Consider the following 24,383-nt stretch of genomic DNA (forward strand, 5'->3'; position numbering starts at 1 on the left):
CTAAGAAATTCTCATACAGGTTTCCTGTGGACATATGCCTTCATTTTTCTAGAATAACACAGTATTCGCTCTGTCAAAGGGTAGGTGGAAGAGTAACTTTATAAGAAACTGCCAAATCTTTTTCCAAAGTAGTTGTGCATTTTAAATTTCCGATAGCAGTGCATGAGTATTCGAGTTGCTCCACACCTTGGCCAACAGATGCTATCACCTATCTTTGATTAAGTCATTTTAGTGGGTATGGAGTGGTATCTCATGTTTTTATCTAGAATTTTCCATGTTGAGCATCTTTCCATGTGCTTATTGGTCATTTGTATATCCTGTCTTCTGGAGGTTCTTGTAAAGTCTTTTGCCCTTTTCTTTTTAAAATTTGGTTGTCAAAATTATTACTGAGTTGTAATTTTTTTTTTTTTAAATGAACCCAGCAGGCTTTTCTTTCTTTCCTTTCTTTTTTTTTTTTTTTTTGATAGTGCGCATGAGTGGAGTTGGGGGAGAGGGAGAGAATCTTAAGCAGGCTCCACACTCAGCATGGAACCTGATGCAGGGCTCAATCTCAGTGACGCTGAGATCATGACCTGAGCCAAAAGCAAAAGTTGGATGCTTAATTGACTGAGCCACCCAGACGCCTTGTAGGTTTTTAAAAAATATATTCTGGATATGTTTTTTCTTAGGTTTATATTATATAAATACTTTTTCAGACTGTGGTTTTCCTTTTTTTTAATAATAGCATCTTTTTTTCACATTTTTATATCTTTATTGCTGAATGTAATAATTTCTATTAATAGGTACTCAATACATTTTTTTTTTTTAGTTTCAGAGGTAGAGTTTAGTGATTCATCAGTTGCATGTAACACCCAGTGCTCCTTATATCATGTGCCCTCCTTAATGCCCATCTCCCAGTTATCCCTTTCCCCCCCACCTACCTCCCTTCCAGCAACCCACTGTTTGTTTTTTAGAGTTCAGCATCTCTTATGGTTTGCCTCTCTGTTTTTATCTTATTTTTCCTTCCCTTCCCCTATGTTCATCTGTTTTGTTTCTTAAATTCCTCATATGAGTGAAATCATACGGTATGTGTCTTTCTCTAATTGACTTACTTTGCTTAGCATAATACCCTGTAGTTCCATCTATGTTGTTGTAAATGGCAAGATTTCATTCTTTTTGATGGCTGAGTAATATTCCACTGTGTGTGTGTGTGTGTGTGTGTGTGTGTGTGTACACACACCACATCTTCTTTATCCATTCATCTGTTGATGGGCATCTGTGCTCTTTCCATATTTGGCTGTTGTAGACATTGCTGCTTAAACATTGGGGTGCACGTGCCCCTTCAAAGATATTTACTGACTTATTTTTAAAGATTTTATTTGTTTATTTGACACAGAGAGAGACAGAGAGAGAGGGAACGCAAGCAGGGCAAGTGGGAGAGGGAGAAGCAAGCTTCCTGCGGAGCAGGGAGCCCGATGCCAGACTTGATCCCAGGACCCTGGGATCCTGACCAGAGCCGAAGGCAGACGCTTAACAACTGAGCCACCCAGGCGCCCCTAATGATTAGTAACTTTTGTGTCCCATCCAGGAAATCAGCCAAGGTCATAATGATTTTCTCCTCTGTTTTCTTCTGTAGATCTTATAGTTTTATGTATTTTTATTTTTTATTTAAAAAAATTTTTAAAGTAATCTCTGTGCCCATCATGGGACTTGAACTCAGGACCCCAAGATCAAGAGTTGCACGGTCAACCAACTGAGCCAGCAAGGTGCAACAGATTTTATAGTTTCAGATTTCACATTTAGGTCTGTGTGACCTAAGTGTAAAATGTAAAGTAATTTCAAAGTAATATTTGTGTGCACACAGCCTGCCTTTTGCATTGTTCTTTTATCTTTATGAAATGTTCTTAAAATATTCTTTGTTTTGAAGCTTACTTTTTCTTCTAATATAGCCACTACAGCTTTAAGTAGCTTCATAATATATATCTTCTAGTATTTTGCTTTTAGTTTTATACATGCTTTTATAGTTAAAGTATGTCTCTTATAAACAGCATATAGCCATTGGCTCTTGCTTTTTAAATTCAGTAACAATCTCTGCCTTCTAATTGGGGTGCTTAGTCCATATTTAATATGATTATTCATATGGTTACAATTTGTTTTTCTTTTGTTCCTTTGTTCATTTCTGCAGCCTTTGGGGTTAATCGAATAGTTTAAAGTACTTTTATTTCCTCTGTTGACTTCTTAGCTGTACTCCTTTTATTTTTAAGTAGTCATGCTAGAGCTTAATACGTAATATTAACTTATCAAAGTTTATTTAGAGGTAATGTACCACCTTTCACTTCATATTTCACACTTCTGCCACTTACTGCTTACCTTTTCCCACCGATTTCACAAATGTAATAATCTTACAACAGTATAATTCTATTTATCTACCCATCCCTTTCTTTGTGCTGTTGTCATATATTATGTATACTTCTGTTTTTATCACAAATCTTACCTTAGGATTGTTTTCTTTGCTTTAGATAGTTGTGTTTTAAGGAAATTATGTTGAAGAAAATGTTTTCCCAATGACTTACCTTTTCCAATGTTCTTTTCTATAAATCTAAGTTTCAAACTGATAACTTTCCCCTTGAGCCCCTAAAGAATGTTTCCTTTGGCATTTCTTATAGTGCAGGTCCGTAGAAAACAAATTTTGTTAGCTCTTATTTATCTGAAAAGGTTTTTATTTCATCTTTTGAATACTTTTTCTGGATATGGAATCTTGAGTTTTCAGGGTTTTCCCCCACCTTTCAGAACTTTGAAGATGTTCTTTTGTCCTTGGCCTCCATTATTTCTGGTGAAAAGTCAGGTGTCCTTTATGCCCTATACTTAGAGTAGAACTCTCTTATCTATGGATTTGCTTTCAACAGTTTAAGTTACCCGTGGTCAACTGTGGTCTCAAAGCAGATGATCTCCTTCTGACATACTGTCAGAAGGTCAGTAGCCTCATGCTGTGTCACAATGCTTACATCATTCATCTCACTTCATTTCATCACATAGGCATTTTATGATCTCACAAGCATTTTATCTTCTCACATCATCACTGGAAGAAGGGTGAGTACAATAAGATACTTTGAGAGAGAGAGACCACATTCACATAACTTTTTTTATAGTATGTTACTCTATTTTATGAGTTTGTTGTTAATCTCTTATGCCTAATATTTAAATTAAGCTTTATCATAGGTATGTGTATATAGGAAGAAACATACTATGTATAAGGTTTGGTACTATCCACAGTTTCAGGCATCCACTGTGGGGTCTTAGAATGTATGTCCTGTGGATAAGGAAGACTGCTTGCTCCCTCTCTCCCTCTTTTGTGGTTTCCAAGATTTTTCTCTTTATTTTTAGATTGAAGGAGTTTGTGCCTCAGTGTAGTTTTCTTTGTATTCATTCTGCCTGGGATTTGCTAGTCTTCTAGGATCTACAAGGAGAGGTTTTCATCCAAATTTGGGATATTTTGGTCATTAGTTCTTTTAAAAAAATTAGGGTTCCATTTTCTCTCTTCCTAGCGTCCAATTAAAATGCAGCTGTTTGACATTGTTTCACAGGTCATTGAGGTTTTAATTTCACTTTTTTTTTCTTTTTATTCCTCATATTAGGTAATTTTTACTGATCTGTCTCCAAGATTTCTCTTTCACTCTATCCTATCTGTTGTTAAGCATGTTTGGTGAACTTTTTATTCCAGTTATTGGATTTTTTATTTGTAGAATTTCCATTGGTCTTTTTTTTGTGTGTTAAGAGGTAATTGGTGAAATGAGTTCAACCAAGTGCTCTGATGCTGGAACATTAGGGACGTTTTTGTTGGTCCCAGCCAGTTCCTAGACATGAGATATGCCCAGGAGCCACTGCTTCACTATGTTTTTTTGTTTTTTGTTTTTTGTTTTTTGTTAATAATAAGAAGGTATATAGTACTGTCCTGATCTGTATAGGTTTTAGGAAGTCCAGGAACCTAATTTTTTAAAATATTTTATTTATTTATTTGAGAGAGAATGTGAGCACAAGAGAAAGAGAGCATGAGCTGGGGTGGGGAGGGGCAGAGGGAGAGGGAGAAGCAGGCTCCCCGCTGAGTAGGGACACCCCCCCCACACACAATGTGGGACTTGATCCCACGACCCCAGGATCATGATCTGAGCTGCAGGCAAATGCTTAACTGACTGAGCCACGCAGGTGCCCTGAACCCAGTTCATTCTTTCATCTGATTCCTTATATCATCATTGATGCTTTGAGATACTGGGTTTTTATATTTAAAACAGTTACTAGAAGAAATTAGATTTTTAAGAAATAAATTTATTCATTTTAATTAAGACAAGTTGGATTACTGTGTCATCTCTAACTGGTCTCCTTCCTCTAATCTGTTTCCCTTTGCTCTGTCTTCTACAGTGCTGCCTTTAGGTATGATACACGAAACCACAAACCTGTCTCTCTTGCCACCTTTTCATTTCTAGTCCCTAACTTCATGCCCTAAACTATATATTCAAGCTATACTGCATTATTTTTCTTGCATTTATGATGCAGTTTTATATCTTATTTTTGAAGATCTTCATTGTATTTACAATAGTTTTATATCTTACTCATCCTTGGTGGCCAGCTCAAATGTCAGCATTACTCTGAAAGTCAGTAACAGTCCTTTTTCTCCCTCCTTCGCCTTTTCTTTACTTTTTCCCTATTTTTACCTCTCTTCTTTTTATTACCATAGCTCTTTGAGCATACCACTGTTACAGTTCTTGAATGATGTAGCCATTTCTGTTTTGATTTGTTCTAATCTCTTGTGAGTTTTTGTTGACCAAGATTGGGTCTTTGAGGGGCACCTGGTTGGCTCAGTTGGAGGAGCATGTGACTCTTGATTTTGGGGTCATGAGTTCGAGTCCCACATTGGGTGTGAAGATTGCTTAAGTAAATAAAACTTAAAAAAAAAAAAAAAAGATTGGGTCTTTGACATCTTCATATCCCCAGAGCACCTGGCATAGTACCTGTACATAGTAGATACCTAAATGTTTATCATAAGAATGATGTTTGTCTTTTCCTAGTTAAATAGCTTTTTTTTTTTTTTTTTTTTTAAGATTTACCTATTTTGAGAGAGAGATTGAGAGTGCCTGTGAGGAGCAGGAGGAGGGGTAGAAGGAAAGAATCTCAAGCAGGTTCTCTGCTGAGCGTGGAGCCTGGAAGCAGGACTCAATATCCCCACCCTGAGATTATATGTTTTTTATCTGTTCATCAGTTGATGGGCATTTGGGTTGTTTCCATTTTGGCTATTACGAAAACTCTGTTGTGATCATTTTTGTACAAGCTTTTTTTTTTTTTTTAAAGATTTTATTTATTTGAGAGAGAACAAGTGAGAGGAGAGCTTGAGTGGAAGGGGAGGGGCAGAGGGAGAGGGAGAAGCAGACTCCCCACTGAGCAGGGAGCCCGACGTGGGGCTTGATCCCAGGACCCTGGGATCATGACCTGAGCTGAAGGCAGACCGTTAACCGACTGAGCCACCCAGGCGCCCCTGTACAAGCTTTTGTATGAACATAATGTTTCCATTTTTGTAGGAGTGGAATTGCTGAGTCATATGTTTAATCTTTTGAGGAACTGCCTACTTTCCATAGAAGTACACTATTTTACATTCTTAAAATTATGAGGCTTCCAGTTTTCACACCCTTGCCAGCCCCTTTTATTGTGTCTTTTTGATTATAGCCTTCCCAGTGGGTGTGAAGTGGTATCTCATTCTGTTATGAGTTTGATTTGCATTGCTCTAATGGGAAACAGTGATGATCATTTTTTCATGTATTGGCTATTTGTATATCTCTTTTGGAGAAATGTCTATTCAGATCCTTTGGCCATTTTTTAATCAGGTTGTCTTTTTAATAGTGAGCTTTATATGTTCTTTATATATTTTAGATACAAGTTCTTTATCATATGTTTTGTGGATTTCCTTCCCTTCTGCAGGCTGTTTTCACTTTCTTGATTGTGTGTATTTATAAAACACAGGTTTTAGATTTTGATAGATTTATCAATTTTTCTGTAGTTGCTTGTGCTTTTGGTGTCATATCTAAGAAGTCATTGACTAGTTCAAGGTCATGAAGATCTACACTTTTTTAAAGTATATATATTATAGTTTTAGCCTTTACATGTAGGTCTCTGATCTACTTTGGATTATTTTTTATGTATGGTGTTAAGAGGCCCAATTTCATATTTTCGCATGTGAATATCTAGTTTTGCCAGGACCATTTGTTGAAAAGACTATTCATTGTTTTATCTCAGTCTGTGAAAAACTGTTTGACCATAAAATATACTTATTGGGGCACCTGGATGGCTCAGTTGTTAAGCGTCTGCCTTTGGCTCAGGTCAGGATCCCAGGGTCCTGGGCTGGAGCCCAGCATCGGGCTCCCTGCTCGGTGGGAAGCCTGCTTCTCCTTTTCCCACTCCCCCTGCTTGTGTTCACTTTTTGGCTGTCTTTCTGTCAAATAAATGAATAAAATCTTAAAAATATATATATATATACTTATTTTATTTCTAGACTCTTAATTCAAATTACTGTTATTTCATAGTAAATTTTAAAATTAGGAGATGTGAATCTTCCAACTTTGTTCTTTTTCAAGATTGTTTGGACTATTCTAGGTCAAATACATATTTATTTTAGGATCAGCTTGTCAGTTTCTACAAATAAACTGACTGCAATTTTGATAGGGATTGCATTGAATTAGAGATCACTTTGGGGCGTATTGCCATCTTAACAATATTAAGTCTTCCAATCTGTGAGCACAGGATGTCTTTACATCCTTTATTCCTTTTAACTTAAGGAGTGAAATGCTGGGTATGTATAAAAGCAAGTAGAGCTGCAGTATCTTAAGTCCCATGTAGCTCTGGATGTTCTGAATTTTCATTATTTTAATAATTTAAATGTATCTTCAAATAAGACATTTATTGGAGTTAAGTTTGGCAGTCATTTGTTATTTATATAAAATTATATATATATTAAATATATATTATAACTTTATGCTAGTTATAAAGTTTGGCTCTGGAGACACAAGGATGATGGGTATGAGATCACTACCATTAAAATTTCTGGTCTAGGGAGGAAATCACTTATAAAGAGAATTTCATAAAATATATTAGAGATAAAGATTTTTTTGAAAGTTGTTGACCAGTCTTCACTGTGTAAAAGATTTCAGTACATAAGAAAGTGATTATAATTGTGTATTAGCACTTTTTTCAGTGTTGCTTAGTTGTGATAGCTTATGGAGAAGTTAAAAAAATAAGTACTTTAAGGGCTCTTAAGACTTTGAGTTCTGGATGGGTTAGTATCAATAATACATTTTTAATGAATTTTCAGCGTTTATGAATTAATAATTACAAGAAAACTTAGAATCAGCATGCCACATTAATATTGAAGGAAATAAATAGCATTCAAGTGAAGCAAAAGAAAAATTAAAAAAAATTCTCTTCAGCTATGTGGACTCATCTCTTACCAAGTCTTTTTTTTTTTTTTTAAACCTAGTCAAATGAACAGATTCTTTAATTTCTTATTTATTCTCATAGATCTGTGACTTTAGCACCAGAATTCTCTGTGTGGTTTATGCCATGGCTTAATTTGGGAGTTCTTTGGAAGCCTGGAAACTCCCTCTCAGAATACTTTTAAATGCTTAAGCTAGACTATACAGGATTAAAAAGATAAGCAGTTATATTAAAATAGTTATAAAATATGACAAATTTATGATACAATAATCTACATGCTTCCTTAATAACATTAAGTAACAAAATTGAATGTGGTAGCATATTATTATTTTTGAATGTGTAGCATGTTAAATAACAAAAGTAGAAATGAGTAATGAGAAGGAGTGACTGACATTTTGAGACAAAAACTATTAATGTGACAGGAATCAATCTGATTTTTAGATATTCCTAATATCATCATTTGTTCCTTACATTCATAATGGAAGGAAGTGCTGAATTTCAGCATTTTCACCTTATGCAATTTCATGAAGTCCCTGAGTCCTGCATAGACCCTCTAGGAGTTCATGAATGCCAGGTTAAAAATGCTAATTGAGCTATTTCCTCTGCCTAAAATTGTGTCTCCCCCCCCCTCCTTTCCCTTCTACCACATCTGAGCTTGATTTTCCTGAGTTTCAGCTCAGTTGTCTCACTTAGCACTTTCTGATTACTTACTTGCCTTTTATGTGCTAGTCATTATTCTAGGTATTTGGAATACATAAGGAAACAAAACAGACAAAAATTCATGCCCACAAGGAACTTAGAGCCTTATGGAAGAATAACAATAAACAAATAACATAAATCATAGAATTATATAGAATGTTAGATAATTAAAAATGCTGTAGAAAAATATGGAGTAGTATAAAGTGGATTCAGTGTGGATTGCCATTTTCAAAAGAGTAGTAAGGTAAGCCCATTGGGAAAGTGACTTTTGAGCAAGGACATGAAAGTGGTGAGAGTTAACTATACAGGTATCTTTTCTGTCCCCTTCACCGCAGTTGAGGACTGAGACTTCCTTTTTATTTGTATTCCTAGTGTTAGCATTGTGAGTAACATGATCAACCCTTCATGAACTGTCATAAAGAGAAAGGTTGTTTACCTTTCTGGTATCTGCCCATAGTTTGAGAAATTTAGCCAGTTTGTGTGATTTCAACATGTGTCATTTTCCCAGTGGTGGGTTAAATATTCAGGTTATGTCCAGGTAATAGCTTGTTCTTATATTTACTTTCTGATATTAAGCTTCACTAAATATATTTTGGCTGTTATTATTAATCTTTTGTTTTTTCTTGTGCAAAGTAGGAATAAAACAAATGTTAAGTGAAAAGATAAGGGGCCCCTGGGTGGCTCAGTCTGCTAAGCATCGACTCTTGATTTCAGCTCAGGTCCTGATGAGATCGAGTCCCATGTCAGGCTCCATGCTTAGTGAGAGTCTACTTTTCCCTCTCCCTCCCCCTGCTTGTGTGCTCGCACTCTCTCTCTAAAATAAATAAAGTAAAAAAAAAAAATTTTTTTTTTTTTTAGAGTTTAACTTTTGTAGGCTCAACTCTCTTTGGCAATCAAATAAAAGTTGTAATAGAAAAGCCCTTAAAGGGTGCCTGGGTGGCTCAGTTGGTTAAGCGACTTCCTTCCGCTCAGGTCATGATCCTGGAGTCCCGGGATCGAGTCCCTGCATCGGGCTCCTTGCTCAGCGGGGAGTCTGCTTCTCCCTCTGACCCTCCCCCCCCAGCGTTCTCTCTCTCTCTCCCAAATAAATAAATAATCTTAAAAAAAAAAAAAGAAAAGCCCTTAAAAGTCAAGATTTGCCAGATATTTTTGTGCTTCTCTCTTAAATAGAAATTGTAGGAGATGAAGAGTATTAGAAAATTAATACAAAACAATATGTGATCAAATACTGGAGGAGGAAATACTTCATATATATTTTATTTAATCCTTGGTATATCATCAGGGTCCATTGGATCCAATTCAGTTTTCGAGTATCTATTTTGAGCAGTCTAATTTGTAAAGACGATTATTTTATTACTTTTATTCTTTCTTCGAAATCTTCTAAAGAACAAATAAGAAAGTTACATATTTTTAAAAAAGAATAAAACTTATTCTATCTTGCAATTAGCATGTGATTCTTTTTATAAATCTAACATGCATTATGGGATTTTATTGATCTTGTTTTTCTTAAATCTTGAAATGATTATGTCACCTTATTTCATCATTGCCCATCAGTTTTTTCTCCATCATGCCCAAATATTAAAATCACAAGACTACAAAAGAATGATTGAATGATCTAGAAAGATGATGTAGTAATGAAATCGTCGTGGTTATACTTCAGTTTTCTTATTACTATGTTGCCCACTTTCAAGAATGTATAAGAAAAGTCTATAGAAACCATTTAAAGATTTTTTTTCTTTTAACTTCCACTGAATAAAGTTGAGAGTTTAGGGTTTTTTTCCTGTCCATAAGGACAAAGATGAAAATTGACAAAGGAAAATGGTTTACTTTTATCTGTAGAATCCCAGAAAATGAATACAAAGACAGCAATACTTTAGACTCTAATTGTCATGTTGATAATCATCATCTAATGATATCTTAGATTAATCTTCCCAAATCCAAGAAATACTGAGTTATTGATATATTTCTGAGGACAAAAAGATAATATAATATTCTCATCCCTTTAGTCATTCAGGAAGAAAGTCTTCATCATACAGTATTTTGTGACTAGAATCAAAATCATCCTGTTTTTTCTGGAAAGTCTTCTGATAGTATTTTTCATCTTTTATATTTCTGCACCAAATTCACTTGATATCATAAGAGGACAAATCCTGAAACCTGATGTGTATACAAAAGTGCTTGCGAGGAAATAGATGATACAGAAATGAAAAAGTTAATCAGAGTCCTCATTCTGTTTGGGGTTTATAAACCAAATATGAGAATGTTTTACAATTTTGGAGCAGAGATGGGCATCCTTGACCAAAATTCTGAGCCATCAAAAATTTCAAAAGTACTGGATTTTGAAAACATAAGTGCAAGAAGAACCAGAAATAATAATATGCTAAATCTACTAAATATATATTTGAAATCTGGAGTCAGTGTTGCCTTTTGGTAGTAAAATATAAGTTAAAGAACTAGAAGTAATAAAAAGTAGAACATTTTAGAGATTGGAAATTTGGAATCAGAATTTCTAAGGTAGATATTCGTTTTAGTTCTATGCATGACAGTTGAGCAATTAGTTGTATTCAGGAGATGTTGACCATTTTGGTGTATATATTTTCAAAACCAGGAAAACTTGAATATAATAAAAATAGTATGTATTGTATATGTTTTAACTTATATTCCCATTAAAATAGCTCATAAATTTGTGTCCACTGTCTTCTTTATTATTTATCCTGTAAGTTATTTGTAAAATGACTTAACATCTCTGTCCTATGGACACTTCTTGTTTATAGTTAAATAGTAATAACTAGATTTCCTAGTATATACTTAGTGCTAATTGTCATGATAACTCTATGATACAGATATGAGGAAAGTAGATCAAAGGTTTGGTAACTTTTTCAAGATTGTTGAACCAGATCTGGGGTCTGAATCCAGGTATGTTGATTGATAGATGTTTTCTTTAGGATACCACATGTCCTTCTAAATATTGTAGTACTTACGTTGGAATTCAGCATGGTTCATTACTGAGGGAAAAATTCATGGGGAACTTGCCTAAAAAGGGTAGGAAATGAAAGAGACTGGTGTCAGTATGGCTCAGGAAAGAGAGTTATCTCAGCTTTTGAATCAGGTGAACAAGTGGCCCAGAGAAAGGATTTAGTAGACACAAATTTCAAAACAGCCACTATATAAGTATATTGAAAGAATCGAAATAATGTATATTCAAATAATGAATGAATGAACAGACAGGGAATTTCAGTAGAGAGATGGGAACAATGAAAAGAACCAAATGAAAATGTAGAGCTGAAAAGAATTATAACTAAATGGATAATTCACTGAGTGGCCTTAACAGCATATCATAGAGATAGCAGAAGAAAAGACCTATGCCTCAGGAGCATCTAAGAATTATAAATGTGTGTGCCTCCAAAAAACAAAGCTTCTTGGGGCGCCTGGCTGGCTCAGTCGGTGGAGCATGGGACTCTTGATCTCAGCGTTGTGAGTTCAAGCCGTGCACTGGGTGGAGATTACTTAAAGATAAAATCTTAGGAAAAAAAAAAATCTAAACCAAACCCCCGAAAAACTAGAACTTCCAAAAAAAAAAAAAAAAAATTAAACTGTCAGAACTAAAAAAAGAAATAGATCCACAATAATAGGAAGAGATTTTAACACATTTCTCTCAGCAAATAATAGAACAGTTAGACAAGTAAGTATTTAAGGATCTAATACTACATTCATCAAAAGCAGAATATACATTCTTTTCAAAAGCACAGTAAATATTCACCAGGATAGACCACATGCTGGGCCAGAAAACAAGTTTTAGTAGATTACTTAGAGGGTGAGATTTTATAGAGTATGTTTTCTGACTAGTAGAATTAAATTAGAAATCAGTTAACAAAAATATATTTTAAAAAACCCAATGTCTAGAAATGAAATGATGCATTTCTAAAGTACCTCTGGGTTCAAAGACAAAATCATAGGGGTATTAAAATATTTTGAACTGAGTAGTAATGAGAGCAGAATATGTAAAAATCTGTGACATGCAGTGGATGTAGTGTTTAGGAAGAAGCTTACAGCTTTAAATTAGAAAAATCAGAAGGGTCTGAAATCAGTTATGTAAGCATTTACCTTAAGAAGTTAGGAAAATAAGAGCAAATTCAATCCAAAGTAAGTGGAAGGAAACAATAAAGGTAAGATTAGAAATCAATAAAAGAGAAAATAAACAAAAGCAATGAAACCAGAAGCTTTAATATTTAAGGAAAAAGCAATGCCAAACTTTCGGAAAGTTAAAAAAAAAAATAGCGGATGAAGGAGCAGTTTACAGCTCATTTCATGAATTCAGCATCACTGTGATACCAAAGTCAGGCAAAGAAATAATAAGAAAACTTATCCAGTATCCTTTGTGAACATAAACCCAAAGATCTTTAACAAAATATTAGCAAATTAAATTCATTGATATATGAAAAGGAGAATATGTTGTGATCAAGTGGGATTTGTCCCAGGAACGCAGTGCAGGTTAAAATTAGAAAACCAATTGATAATATATAACTCACTAAGTAGTAGAATAAAACAGAAAAATCTTAAGTGTAGAAAAAAAATTGAAACTCATTTAGCAAGCTGGCTAAAAAGGAATTTCCTTAATTTGATTAACAAGGCATCTGTCAACAATTTACATCATATTTAATGATGAGAAACTGAATGCTTCTGAGACTGAGAACAAACAAGGATTTTCGCATTCACTGTTAGGCAACATTCTAGTAGAGGTCCAAGCCAGTGGAGTAAAGCAAGAAGAAAAGACATCCAGGTTGAAAAATACTAAGTGAAACTGTCTTTGTTTGCAAACAACATTATTGCATATGTAGAAAATCCTAAAGAAGCTATGGAAAAGCTTCTAGAACTAATAAATGAGTTTAGCAAAGTCACAAGATACAAGGTCAGTATAATTTTTTTAAACTACCAAGGAACCAGTGCAGGTTAACAAGAGCAATTCCATTTGCAGTAGCGTGCAAAACAATGAAATACTTTAGGGATACATTTTAACAAAATAAATGCAGACCTCTTCACTGAAAACTGTAAAACATTACTAAGAGGAATAAAAGAAGACCTAAGTAAATGAAGAGCTATGGCATGTTAATGGGTTTGTGGAATAGAGAACTCATTGTTACATGTCAGTCTTCTCCAAATCTATTTATAGGGTTGATGCAATCCCAATAAAAATTCTAGCAAACTTTTTTTTTTTTTAAGAAACTGACAAACTGGTTCTCATGTTATGTGGAAATGCAAAGGACCTAGAATTGGCGAAACAATTTTGAAGACAACCGAAGTTGTAGGACTTGTAGTGCCTGATTTCAAGGCTTTTATACAGCTAGAATAATCAAGACACAGTGGTATTGGTATAAGGATAGACATGTAGATCAATGGAACAGAATAGAGTTCAGAAATAGACCCGTGTATATATGCAGCTGATTTTTGATAGAGATGCCAATGTAATTCAGTGGGAAAAGGATATAGTCTTTCCAAGGAGTGGTGCTGTATATGTGGGTTTGAGGAAAATTTATATTGATCCTTGCCTTATACAGACAGTTAACCCTGAGTCAGAGACCTTAACATAAAGGTTAAGACTATTTTACGAAACATCTAGAAGAAAACATGGGTGAAAATAGGGGCGCCTGGGTGGCTTAGTCGGTTCGACATTAGCTTTTGGCTCAGGTAATGCCTGGGATGGAGCTCCACAGAGCCCCACATTGGGCTCCCTGCTCAGTGGGGAGCCTGCTTCTGCCCCTCCGCCCTTCTTATGTGCGCTCACACTCACTCTCTCTGTCTTAAATAAAATCTTAAAAATTTAAATACTCCAATAAAGTTGATTTTAAAAATAAAACCACACAACAAAAAACTGTCGTTTCCTACTTGTTGCACATGAGCCTAGAGTAGTAGGCCTTACTCTGGGAAGAAATTGGATGGAATGTGTGTTTGTTGATAGGCTGTATTTGGGCAGTTCAGTTTCTGTGAGAAAAATTATTTAATAAGGAAGAGCAAAAGTAACTGCTTTTTAAAGGTAGCTGAAAGGGACCTTTTGTGGTAAGATACAGAACATAAAATTTACCATTTTAACCCATTTTTTAAGTGTATGGTACAGTGGCATTAAAGACATTAACATTGTTTACAACCATCACCACCATCAATCTCCAAAACTTTTTCATCTTCCCAAACTGAAACTGTACACCCATTAAATAGTAATTCCTTATCTTCAGTACCCCAGCCCATGGCAGCCACCGTTCTACTTCCTGTGTTTATGGTTTTGACCACTGTAGGTACCTTATGTAAGTAGAATTACATAATATTTGTCTTTTTTTTTTTTTAAGATTTTATTTATTTATTTGACAGAGTTAGCGAGAGCAGGAACACAAGCCAGGGGTGTGGGAGAGGGAGAAGCAGGCTTCCTGCCGAGCGGGGAGCCGGATGCAGGGCTTGATCCCAGGACCCTGGGATCATGACCTGAGCTGAAGGCAGACGCTTAACAACTGAACCACCCAGGCACCCCAATATTTGTCTTTTTGAGATTGACTTATTTCATTTAGCATGATGTCTTCATGATTTCACTCATGTTACAGCATACATATGTCAGAATTTCTTTCCTTATATTTTTATTTTTTAAAAATTAGAGAGTGAGCAAGCACGTGTATGCACGTGAGCTGGAGGAGGGGCAGACACAACCGACTGAGAGACACGCAGGCACCCCAGAATTTGCTTCCTGAATAATATTCCATTGACTATATGTCCCACATTTTATTTGTCCATCTGTTGATGGACATTTGGATTGCTTTATGTTTTAATCTTGTGAATAATATTACTATGAATATGAGTATACAAATATCCATTCAAGTCCTTGCTTTTGATTCTTTTGGGTATATACCTAGAAGTGGAACTGATGGATCATACAGCAATTCTCTGTTAAGTTTTGGATGAACTGCAGCTCATTTTCGATCGTGGCTGCACTATTTTACATTCCAGTAGTGATGTACAGGGGCTCCAGTTTGTCCACATCCTTGCCAACACTTTTTGGTAATAGACCTCCTAATGGGTGTGAAAAGGTATCTTGTGGTTTTGATTTGTGAAGGGAAATTTTGAGGTTATTTAATTCAAACCTGGATTTCACAGATGAAATTCAGACAGGTTAACAAGTGCTACTTAAGGTGGAAGATTTTACAATTTCTTTTGTGAATCATTTCAGGCTGTTTGTATTTGCATTTGGGCATTTAGGGGTTTGTGAGTACATCCTGAATAGTTAGACTTATGAACAATAATTTTCTTTGTTGTTGATGTATTTGTGACAAGCCACAGTCAATCATATTTTGTGTGGAAAAATAGATACTTTTTTATAGTTTTAAAATGTTTAATAATCAGTCTGATGTGTGGACAGTGAGTAGTTTTCCCAGATTAATACACAAATATACACCCATGAAAACAACACTAAACAGTGGAATTTGTCATTTCTGTGAACAGTGGATTTTAACCTATTGTCTGATGAGTGTTGGTTTTTTCTTCCTGCTTTATTTTTCAACTTGTGCGAGTATAAAACTTTCTTCCTCCTTTGTTTATTTTGAAACTTGCTAGCTGAACCTACTCATAAAATCTTGTTTTTATTTTTAGTGCTTAATTTCTGTACCATGTACATTTTACATGGTTCTTGGCAAGTTTACATCAGGTCTGGTAGACTAATTAGCTGAAACTACAGTGACTACTTTGAAAAGGTATCATGGGAGAATCCTCCAGTAATGACTGGGTGATGAAATGAGTGCTAAGTTCAGGTACTTGCATAGACTAGGATATGGGAAGGCCTGGTATCATACCCTGTACTGTTAACATTGTTGGCACAGTTTGTTCAAATGCTTTTCTTCCCATTTTAACAAGTGTTTATTGAGTACTTGCAATGTGTCTAACATTGTGCCTGGCGCAGTGGATATAGAAATGAGTTTCTGCTGTTAGGAACTCAGCCCAGAAAGGATACAGGCCTACAAATAAGTTTATAAATGTTAAGTCCAGTCAACAGTCTAAATGTATAAAATGTATGGAGATCTTAACGGATAGAATGATGAATTCTTAAGGACAGTGGGAGGATCAGGAAGGATACCTTTAGATAAGATCTGAGCTAAATTTTGAAGGTAGAATGTGAGGTTGTTAGTGGTAGGGTGGATATTATAGGCAGTGAGATCAGCATGTAGGGCAGGCATAGCTGTGTGAGAAAGGACGTGGTATGCTTAAAGAACTCTAAGCAGATAATTCATGTTGGACACAAGTTTGAGGATTGATAGATGAGTGCTGTATTTCCCCTGTATTCCTGCTGTATTTCAAATACTGCCTGAAAAGGAGCCTGGGAAGCTGGGATGCGTATCTCCCTCCCTTCTTTCCTTTTCTTACTCTCTCCTTCATTCCTTGCCCCCCTTGAGAGAGAGAGAGAGAGAGAGAGAGAGAGAGAGAGAGTGAGTGTGTGTGTGTGTGTGTGTGTGTGTAAACCAGTTGAGGGAGAAGGGAAGCAAGACCTTGATTCTGGTCCTGGTTCTTACACCCTTGGTTGAACAAACCACTTCTCTTTTTGAACTTCGGTTTCTTCATCTGTATAACAATGTGTAAATGCTATGATCTATACTTTTCAAATATTTTTTAAAGGAGTCACAGTTTTTGAGTGCCTGGAACACAGTAGGGACTAAATAATATTTTCAAATGAGTGGTCTGAGAACTTGTGTCTAAGAGAGGATAATAAAGTTGTGACAGAATAAGCAATAAAAGATTTATTTACAGACCATTGCTTCCCAGGATGCATTTATTATATAAAGTGTGTTCAAGCAGTTTGTCTTTATAAATTGTTTCACTTACCATTTAGATTTGTAAGCTCCCAGAGTATAGAAACTATAGTATCTTTATACATAAAACTCTGTTAGACTTGAATGTCCTATGCTGTTGTAGTTATCATATATGTCCAATTAAGAATCAGTATATATTTTAAAAGTGTGTTCAGTTGGTCACCGCACTTTACTTTGGCTGTGGTAGAAGTTCTTGGACCTCACTACTTCAGATTGTGATTTTTTTTCTTTTTTAATCTGGTTGTAAATGGACTTTTTTTCCTCATATAAACTACTTTTCTCAGTACAAAGCCTAGTGTATCTTCTGATGCCACTTTTCCACTGTTGTATCTGCAGAACGTTTGCTACTGGAGCAGAGGATTATAAAAATCCATTCTTAATGGTATAGAGTTGCCGTAATATACTGTTAATATAATTTCTTTTTTTACCTTTAGGGGTCCTACTGGGCAATAGACACCAATCCGAAGGAAGATGCGCTGCCTACTCGGCCAAAGAAGAGAGCACGATCTGTAGAACGGGTAAAAAGCTCTTTATCGCAAATTTAGTATGATAGAGTTTATGTCAGCAATATAGATTTTTAAAGTTCATTTCTAATAAGTACAACCTTAATGAAGGTAGTATTTTATTTGTATAGCATTTCTGTTTCTTCAGAGCACTTTCAGACTCATTTTATTTGATCTTAACCCCTTGAGTGAGGTAAGTAGTTTAGGAATTAAGTAAAAAGTTTGTTTTATAATTAGGGCACACCTCCTGTCTAACTGAGCCTCGAATCCAGATCTCTTAAATTTTAATTTGGTATTCTTTCCTCTGTATCTACAACATTGAGGACTGGTTTTATGTAACAAAGCTGTCCCTTTCACTGCAGATAAGCAGTCTAATTACATTGAATTTTCCTGATTGTCTTCACAATACTTTTTCCTGCTTCCAACCATGTAGTAATTTTTATACCAAATCCTATGTGTAAGTGTTGTTTGTAAGATCATTCTTGTGAATTAATGGTTAAAATTAATTTATAACAATGAAAGAGAAAAGGAGCTCTAGTTGATATCCTAAGTTATTTGTTGGAATAAACTTGGTCAACACTTGGGCTGTCATCAGACATTAACTTTAGCTTTCAGCTTTCCCCATTCTGTATTTTCGTCATCTCAACTAAAACACATATATACACACCATTCTACCCTGCTCTTCCTTAAGACTCATTTCAAACCTTAACTACATTGTGAAACTTTTCCTCATTTCTTTATTTTTGTTCTTATAGAACTCTTACAAAGTTCTTTTATAGAATTTCTCACACTTTGTAGAAATTATTTGTCTCTATATTTGTCTCCTTTGCTGGACTGTGATCCCTTAAGAGCTGAGAAAATATATTTGTATCTCCAGTGTTAGTATTTTTCACAGCTTATAATAAGTATCAGTAAATGTTTGCAGAATAAATCAGGGCAAGGGGAATAAGATAAAAGAAACTGGGTAATCATTTGGTCAAATAAATTTGTTTTATACCTATTCTTGGTAGTGAGATGAAACTTCCCAATCTCAAAGATAAGAACCTTAAGCTGGGTTTAAGTTGGGATCAGGTAAGCTCATGAAGTATAGCAGCAGTGGGATTTAGTGAGGCAGATTTATGGAGCCAGCAGAGGGAATTCAATATTCCAGTTATCAAGCTATATAGAATTAGAGGTGAACTCTTGGGCCAGAACACCTTTTGGTTTTATACATACCACTGTTTAAGAAATTAAAGTTTGGGGCGCCTGGGTGGCTCACTCGGTTAAGCATCTGCCTTCAGCTCAGGTCATGATCCCAGGGTCCTAGGATTGAGCCCCATGTCGGGCTCCCTGCTCGTTGGGGAGCCTGCTTCTCCCTCTCCCTCTGCTGCTCCCCTGCGTGTGTGTTCTCTCTCTGTCAAATAAATAAACAGAATCTTAAAAAAGAAATTAAAGTTTAGTATTGGTGGGATGGTTTTCTGGTAAGTTGTATGACAGATGTTGATGAGCTATGTATGTAATGTATGTATGTAAACCATATGTAATGGTTTGAGAGGGAATGAACCTCAGTTCCTGCCCTCCAACTACTGCCTTTTAAAGGAGACTTAGCACTTGGGCTTTAATTGTGTGAAGATACGGAGTACAAAACATTTAGCTTCTATTGCCAGAATTCGAAGGAAGGGGAGAGCTATCCACATTGTTAACCCAGAGCATCAGCAAGGATGTATATCTTGGAAGGCTGAGGAATCGTGGCCTTCTCTCCTATTTGTCCTCTTCTTCTGAAGTTCCTGGAACATGAATTATTTTTGGAAATTTGAATTGGTAGTTGGGTTGACAACTGTGCATTCCTTTTGGATATCAGCCCTGAATTTTATTGTTACCTTGTTTCATAGTTCTTAGAGCAATCAATCTATTTTTGAGAGTCCTTTTTTTCCTGAAGACCATATTGTCCATTTTACAGTGGAAGTTTATAGAAATAAAGAATTCAAATTACAGAAGTATGTTTTACATACAAAGCATTTGTTCTTCAGTGTATATTTTGGACACATATTTTCTATATTTTCTACTGTTTATCTTTTTATCTTCATTTTAAGTTAAAAAGCATGTAAAAGCTTCAACAACTTACCTTTGTAGTATAGTTCCATAAAAGAGCCAGAGTCTTTTGGTTAATACTACTGATAATTATTTTGACCTGAGCTGTGTATTGGTTGCTCCTGTAGGAGAGGAACTATATAGAAAGATTCTAGCTGTAAGCAGAGTATATATAATTAGGGAGACAGATATCATTTAACAAATACTCTGAAAGATAGTCTTCATACAAAACATAATTTCTTGCTCTGACAAACTAGTTATGTCTATTTTTTCATTTAGAGGTGTTTTTCGGAGTTGAGGGGAGGTAGTATTTTTATTAGAACACTTTGTATTTTAAATGACCATTGGGTTTTATCTAAGGAAACGCATTAGATAGTCAAATAGTGATGGTTCTGAGTATGATATTTATATGTTAAAGTTTTCTCAAAAACTAAACATGGCCCATAAATTGAAACTTTTAAAAAGTTTTATTTATTTATTTATTCATTCATTCATTCATTTATTCGAGAGAGAGAGTGAGCACCAGTGAGCAAGGGGGGCGGGACAGAGGGAGAGGCAGAGACAGAATCTTAAGCAGATTCCCTGCCCAGCATGAGCCTCACAGGGCTCGATCTCACGACTCTGAGATCATGACCTGAATCACCCGGCACCCCATTTTTATTTTTTATTTATTTATTTTTAAAGATTTTATTTATTTACTTGACAGAGAGAAACACAGCGAGAGAGGGAACACAAGCGGGGAGTGGGCGAGGGAGAAGCAGGCTTCCCGCCGAGCAGGGAGCCCGATGCGGAGCTCCATCCCAGGACCCTGGGATCATGACCTGAGCTAAAGGCAGACGCTTAATGACTGAGCCACCCAGATGCCCCCCTATTTTTATTTTTTAAAGTAATTTCTACACACCCAGCGTGGTGCTCAAACTCACAACCCTGAGATCAAGAGTCACCATCTCTACTGACTGAGCCAGCCAGGCATCCCTAAACTTTTAAAAGTTTTTAAAATGTACATGGTAAATATTTTGACATTCTTGAAAGTTTATTAAATTTCTGAAATCTGTAATTTTTTTTCCCATGTGTAAACATCAGAGAGAGATGAGCTTTGAGAGGAACAGAATTGGTTTTCTAAACTGCTAAAGGGAATGGATTTTTAAAAATGAAAGTAACCATATCTTTATGTCCTAAATGAAAAATAAAGCATGATAGTTAAGGAAAAATAAAGCAAGATAGTTATCTCCAACCTAATATTCGTAATTTCTCTGGATCACCTCCCTGGCCCTTCTATTTACATGAACATAAGCCCATGTTCTGTCTTGATCATTACAGCATTCCTTTCTTCTTTTCTTAATCCTTGCGTATATAAACGTCTCTCATTTCCCTTTTTCTTATTTCTTTCATCTTCTTACCACTTTTTCTTTATCATAAAATGAACCTGCAGACTTTAAAAATATTATTGAATAAAGTTTAGCATGGTGAAATGAATAGGCTCCTTTACTAGGAGTCCTTTGTTTCTCTTCTGGCTTTACAGGTTACTTGTTCTTGTAACTTTGGCAAATTGTTTGTTGTTTTGAGTTTCAGTATCCTTAGTTTTAAAGTGAGAAGATAGAAGTCTTAACAACTGCTTTGAACTGAATGTTTGTGTCCCCCCAAAATCCATATATTTGAAACCCTAATTTCAGTGTGACAGTATTTGGAGGTGGGCCCTTTGGGAGGTAATTAGGTCAAAAGAATGTAGCCCTCATGAATGGGATTAGTGCCTTTCTAAGAATAGGCCACAGAGCTAGCTAACTCTCTTTGCACCATGTGAGAAACCAGTGAGGATACCTTTAACAGGGTTCTCACCAGAACCTGACCATGTTGGCACCATTATCTTGGAGTTCCTGCCTCTAGAACTGTGAGAAATACATTTCAGTTGTTGATAAGCCACCTAGCTTATAGTCATTTTTTATAATAATCTGTGCTAAGACAACATTGTAATAATAATAGATAATTATATTGAGTTTATGTGCCAGATGCTTTTTATTTTTTTTTAAAGATTTTATTTCTTTATTTGAGAGAGAGCACACACATGAGCAGGTAGAAGGAGAGGGACAAGCAGACTCCCTACTGAGCGTGGAGCCCGACATGGGGCTTGATCCCAGGACCCTGACATCATGACCTGAGCCAAAGTCAAGAGACTTAACTGACTGAGCCACCCAAGCACCCCCAGATGCTTTTTAAAAAATTTATATATATTAACTCGTGGAATTTTTATAGTAACTTCAAATAATGAAACTGATAGGTATGGATGTTAAGTAAGTTGTCAAAGGGTAGTAAGGACAATAAGTACCAGCTAGCATTATGAGCCTAGGTAGTCTGCCTTTAGAGTTTATGCTGTTTACAACTGTCCTTTCCTACCACTAGTATTTGCTATGTTGAAGATCACAACAGTACATCAGATTTCTTTGTATATGTGCATATCTTGTCAGCTAATGGTCCATGATTTTAGAAGAGAACCCCCACATTGAACATACGTATATATAAAGTTGATATATGTACACACAGAGAGAGACACACACATACATGATTAGGGACATAAATATGATTATAAATGACAGAACAAGTACTAACTAATAAATCTGTTAGACCAGGCAAGGATAATTAAAGTGACTCAAAATAGATAATGCTGCCCTCAGAAGGCCTCTGGGAAGAGGAATGAAACTCGGCCTGTAACTTTTTTGGATAGAAATGGTAAAGGATGTTGTTCCACTTGGAGAAAACGGTGTGCAGGGTTGATGGGGCAAGAAGTACAGGTGGGCATAATTGAGAACCTTTTTAACTGTAGTGAAGAGTTTAGGCTAGGGTGTGGACATTTAGATAAGGAATAGAAAGCCTAAAGCCTTGGAATCAAGGAAGTTAACTTTGATTTGATAGCCTGTAGTGTTGAAAATGGAATTAAAACAGTTAAGATATTTCTCTTTATAAAATACTCCTTGCAAGAGGAAGATGCTGTAGGGGAGAAAAATAATTTTCCCTCTACCCTTCTAGGTTGTTGGCTGAGACTCCCCCTCCCCCATAATAAAAAGGCAGATTAATAGGAGAAAACCAAATTTAATTACATATGTACATATGGGAGTCCAACAAAGATATGAGACTCGATGACACCCGGGCATTTGAGGTTTATATACCATCATGAGCTAGGGAAAGGGATGTGGGTCTGGGGCTTTAGAGAAGAAGGCAATTCACAGGAAGGTGGGAGAAGGGCAAATGTTTGGTAAATAAATGTTTGTCCTGCCATGCAGATAAGTCAGATATAAAAAGTTATCTCTGGTAATAACTTTCTTCCTGGTACAGGCCCCTTTCTAAATTCTTTTGGGCAGTTGAGGAAGTAAAAAGTTTTTCCTCAGTCTACTGGGTCTTATTTGCCTTCAGCTCAAAATAATCTGCATGCCAAAGTGGCATGTTCTGGGATGGCTTGTTCTGAACCCCCTCAGTGCTGAGTAGATGGAGCTGCCATTGTGAAATACAATGGCCTGGGCTAGGGATATATGCATGAATAAGTAAGTTCTCTAGAAAATTAGCATGGTATCTGGCCTCTTAATATGTACTCATAATTGTGTGAAATGCTGCCATTTTACCAGTTTCATTTGACACATCTTTGTTTTCTAGATACTGTGTGTCAGGCATTGTGCTAAAATGTTAGGCAGTATACCAAGAACAGCGAGACACAATAAAACAGAATTCTAGCACAAGGTCAAAGTATGTATAGAAAGTCTTATAAGAAAGATATGACACATTACTGTATGCAGAGGAAGGAGACATTGTTTTACTGGGACTATCTGGGATGGCTTCATATGGGTTTTGTGCCTTGGCTTTCAGGTAGAGATAGGCAAGGCAAGATAAGGCAGCATTCACCGAGCTTTAGGCACTGCTTTAGGTGCTGGGGAAACATCATTTAACAAAACAGACATTCTCTGCTCTCCTGAAGTTTATATTCTGATTGGAGGGGGTTCAGATAAGGAGGCATGAGATAAGAGGTCATGATCAAAGATACGATATGGGGTGGTATAGTATCAGGATTTGGGAGAGAACAGAGCAGTTCATTTTATCTGGATGAGTTTTTCCTCTTTGAAATTAATTTGCATTATTCATGCCATTCAGAGAACGAACACATAGAGCGAAGTGTTGGGGGAATAGAGGTAGGCAAGACAGACTCTTTCCTTATGAAGCTCTTAGTTAAGCAGGAAATTAAACTGATAATTCATAATATTGCTTGCTGTCTCAACATAATTAATAGTTCCCTATTCTCAAAATAGCATTTGGATGATAAATTATGTGGTCACTCTAAAGATGAGGGTCTTGAGAACTTTGGGCTCATATAGCAGAGAACTGATGTTTCAGTGAGGCCTGTGAAATGAAATAAGGCAGATGAGGATGACTGGCAATGTGAAAGAGTGAGGGGGAATTACATGTACAAGTCTAGTCATTAAAAAAGTGCCCAAAGGGGCACATCGGTGGCTCAGGTGGTTGAACATCCGACTCTTAATTTCAGCTCAGGTCGTGATCTCAGAGTCATGAGATTGAGTCCTGTCTTGGGCTCAGCATGGAGTCAACTTGTCCCTCTCCCTCTCCCTCTGCACCCCCCCCCGCACCCCCCACTCGCATGCGTGTATGCCCCCCATTTCATTTTTTCTGTCCTCTTAGTTTGTTTTTATACTGATTATTTCTCTTTAACCTTTTGCATATATTTTGCTTTTTAATTTGGCTTTGCTTGTTCAGTTCAACCAAAGAATATATTGAAAAGTGCCCTGTCTACTGGAAGCTGCTGAGGGTAGAAAAAAAGCAA

General features: G+C 36.0%; 1 protein-coding gene across 4 annotated transcripts in view; it reads left to right on the top strand.

Annotated features, from left to right (window-relative positions):
• FOXJ3 (forkhead box J3) overlaps window positions 1-24,383 on the top strand; it is a 139,583-nt gene that overhangs the window by 63,943 nt on the left and 51,257 nt on the right. For all 4 annotated transcript variants that reach the window (XM_028123293.2, XM_028123295.2, XM_028123296.2 and 1 more), the window contains exon 5: window positions 17,426-17,509. In XM_028123293.2, the coding sequence (XP_027979094.1) occupies window positions 17,426-17,509 (84 nt within the window). The remainder of the gene's footprint in view (window positions 1-17,425; window positions 17,510-24,383) is intronic.

The sequence above is a fragment of the Eumetopias jubatus genome, unplaced genomic scaffold (assembly GCF_037043125.1).
Source record: "Eumetopias jubatus isolate StellerSeaLion01/CBP00866 unplaced genomic scaffold, mEumJub1_p1.0 scaffold_4, whole genome shotgun sequence".
NCBI lineage: Eukaryota > Metazoa > Chordata > Mammalia > Carnivora > Otariidae > Eumetopias > Eumetopias jubatus.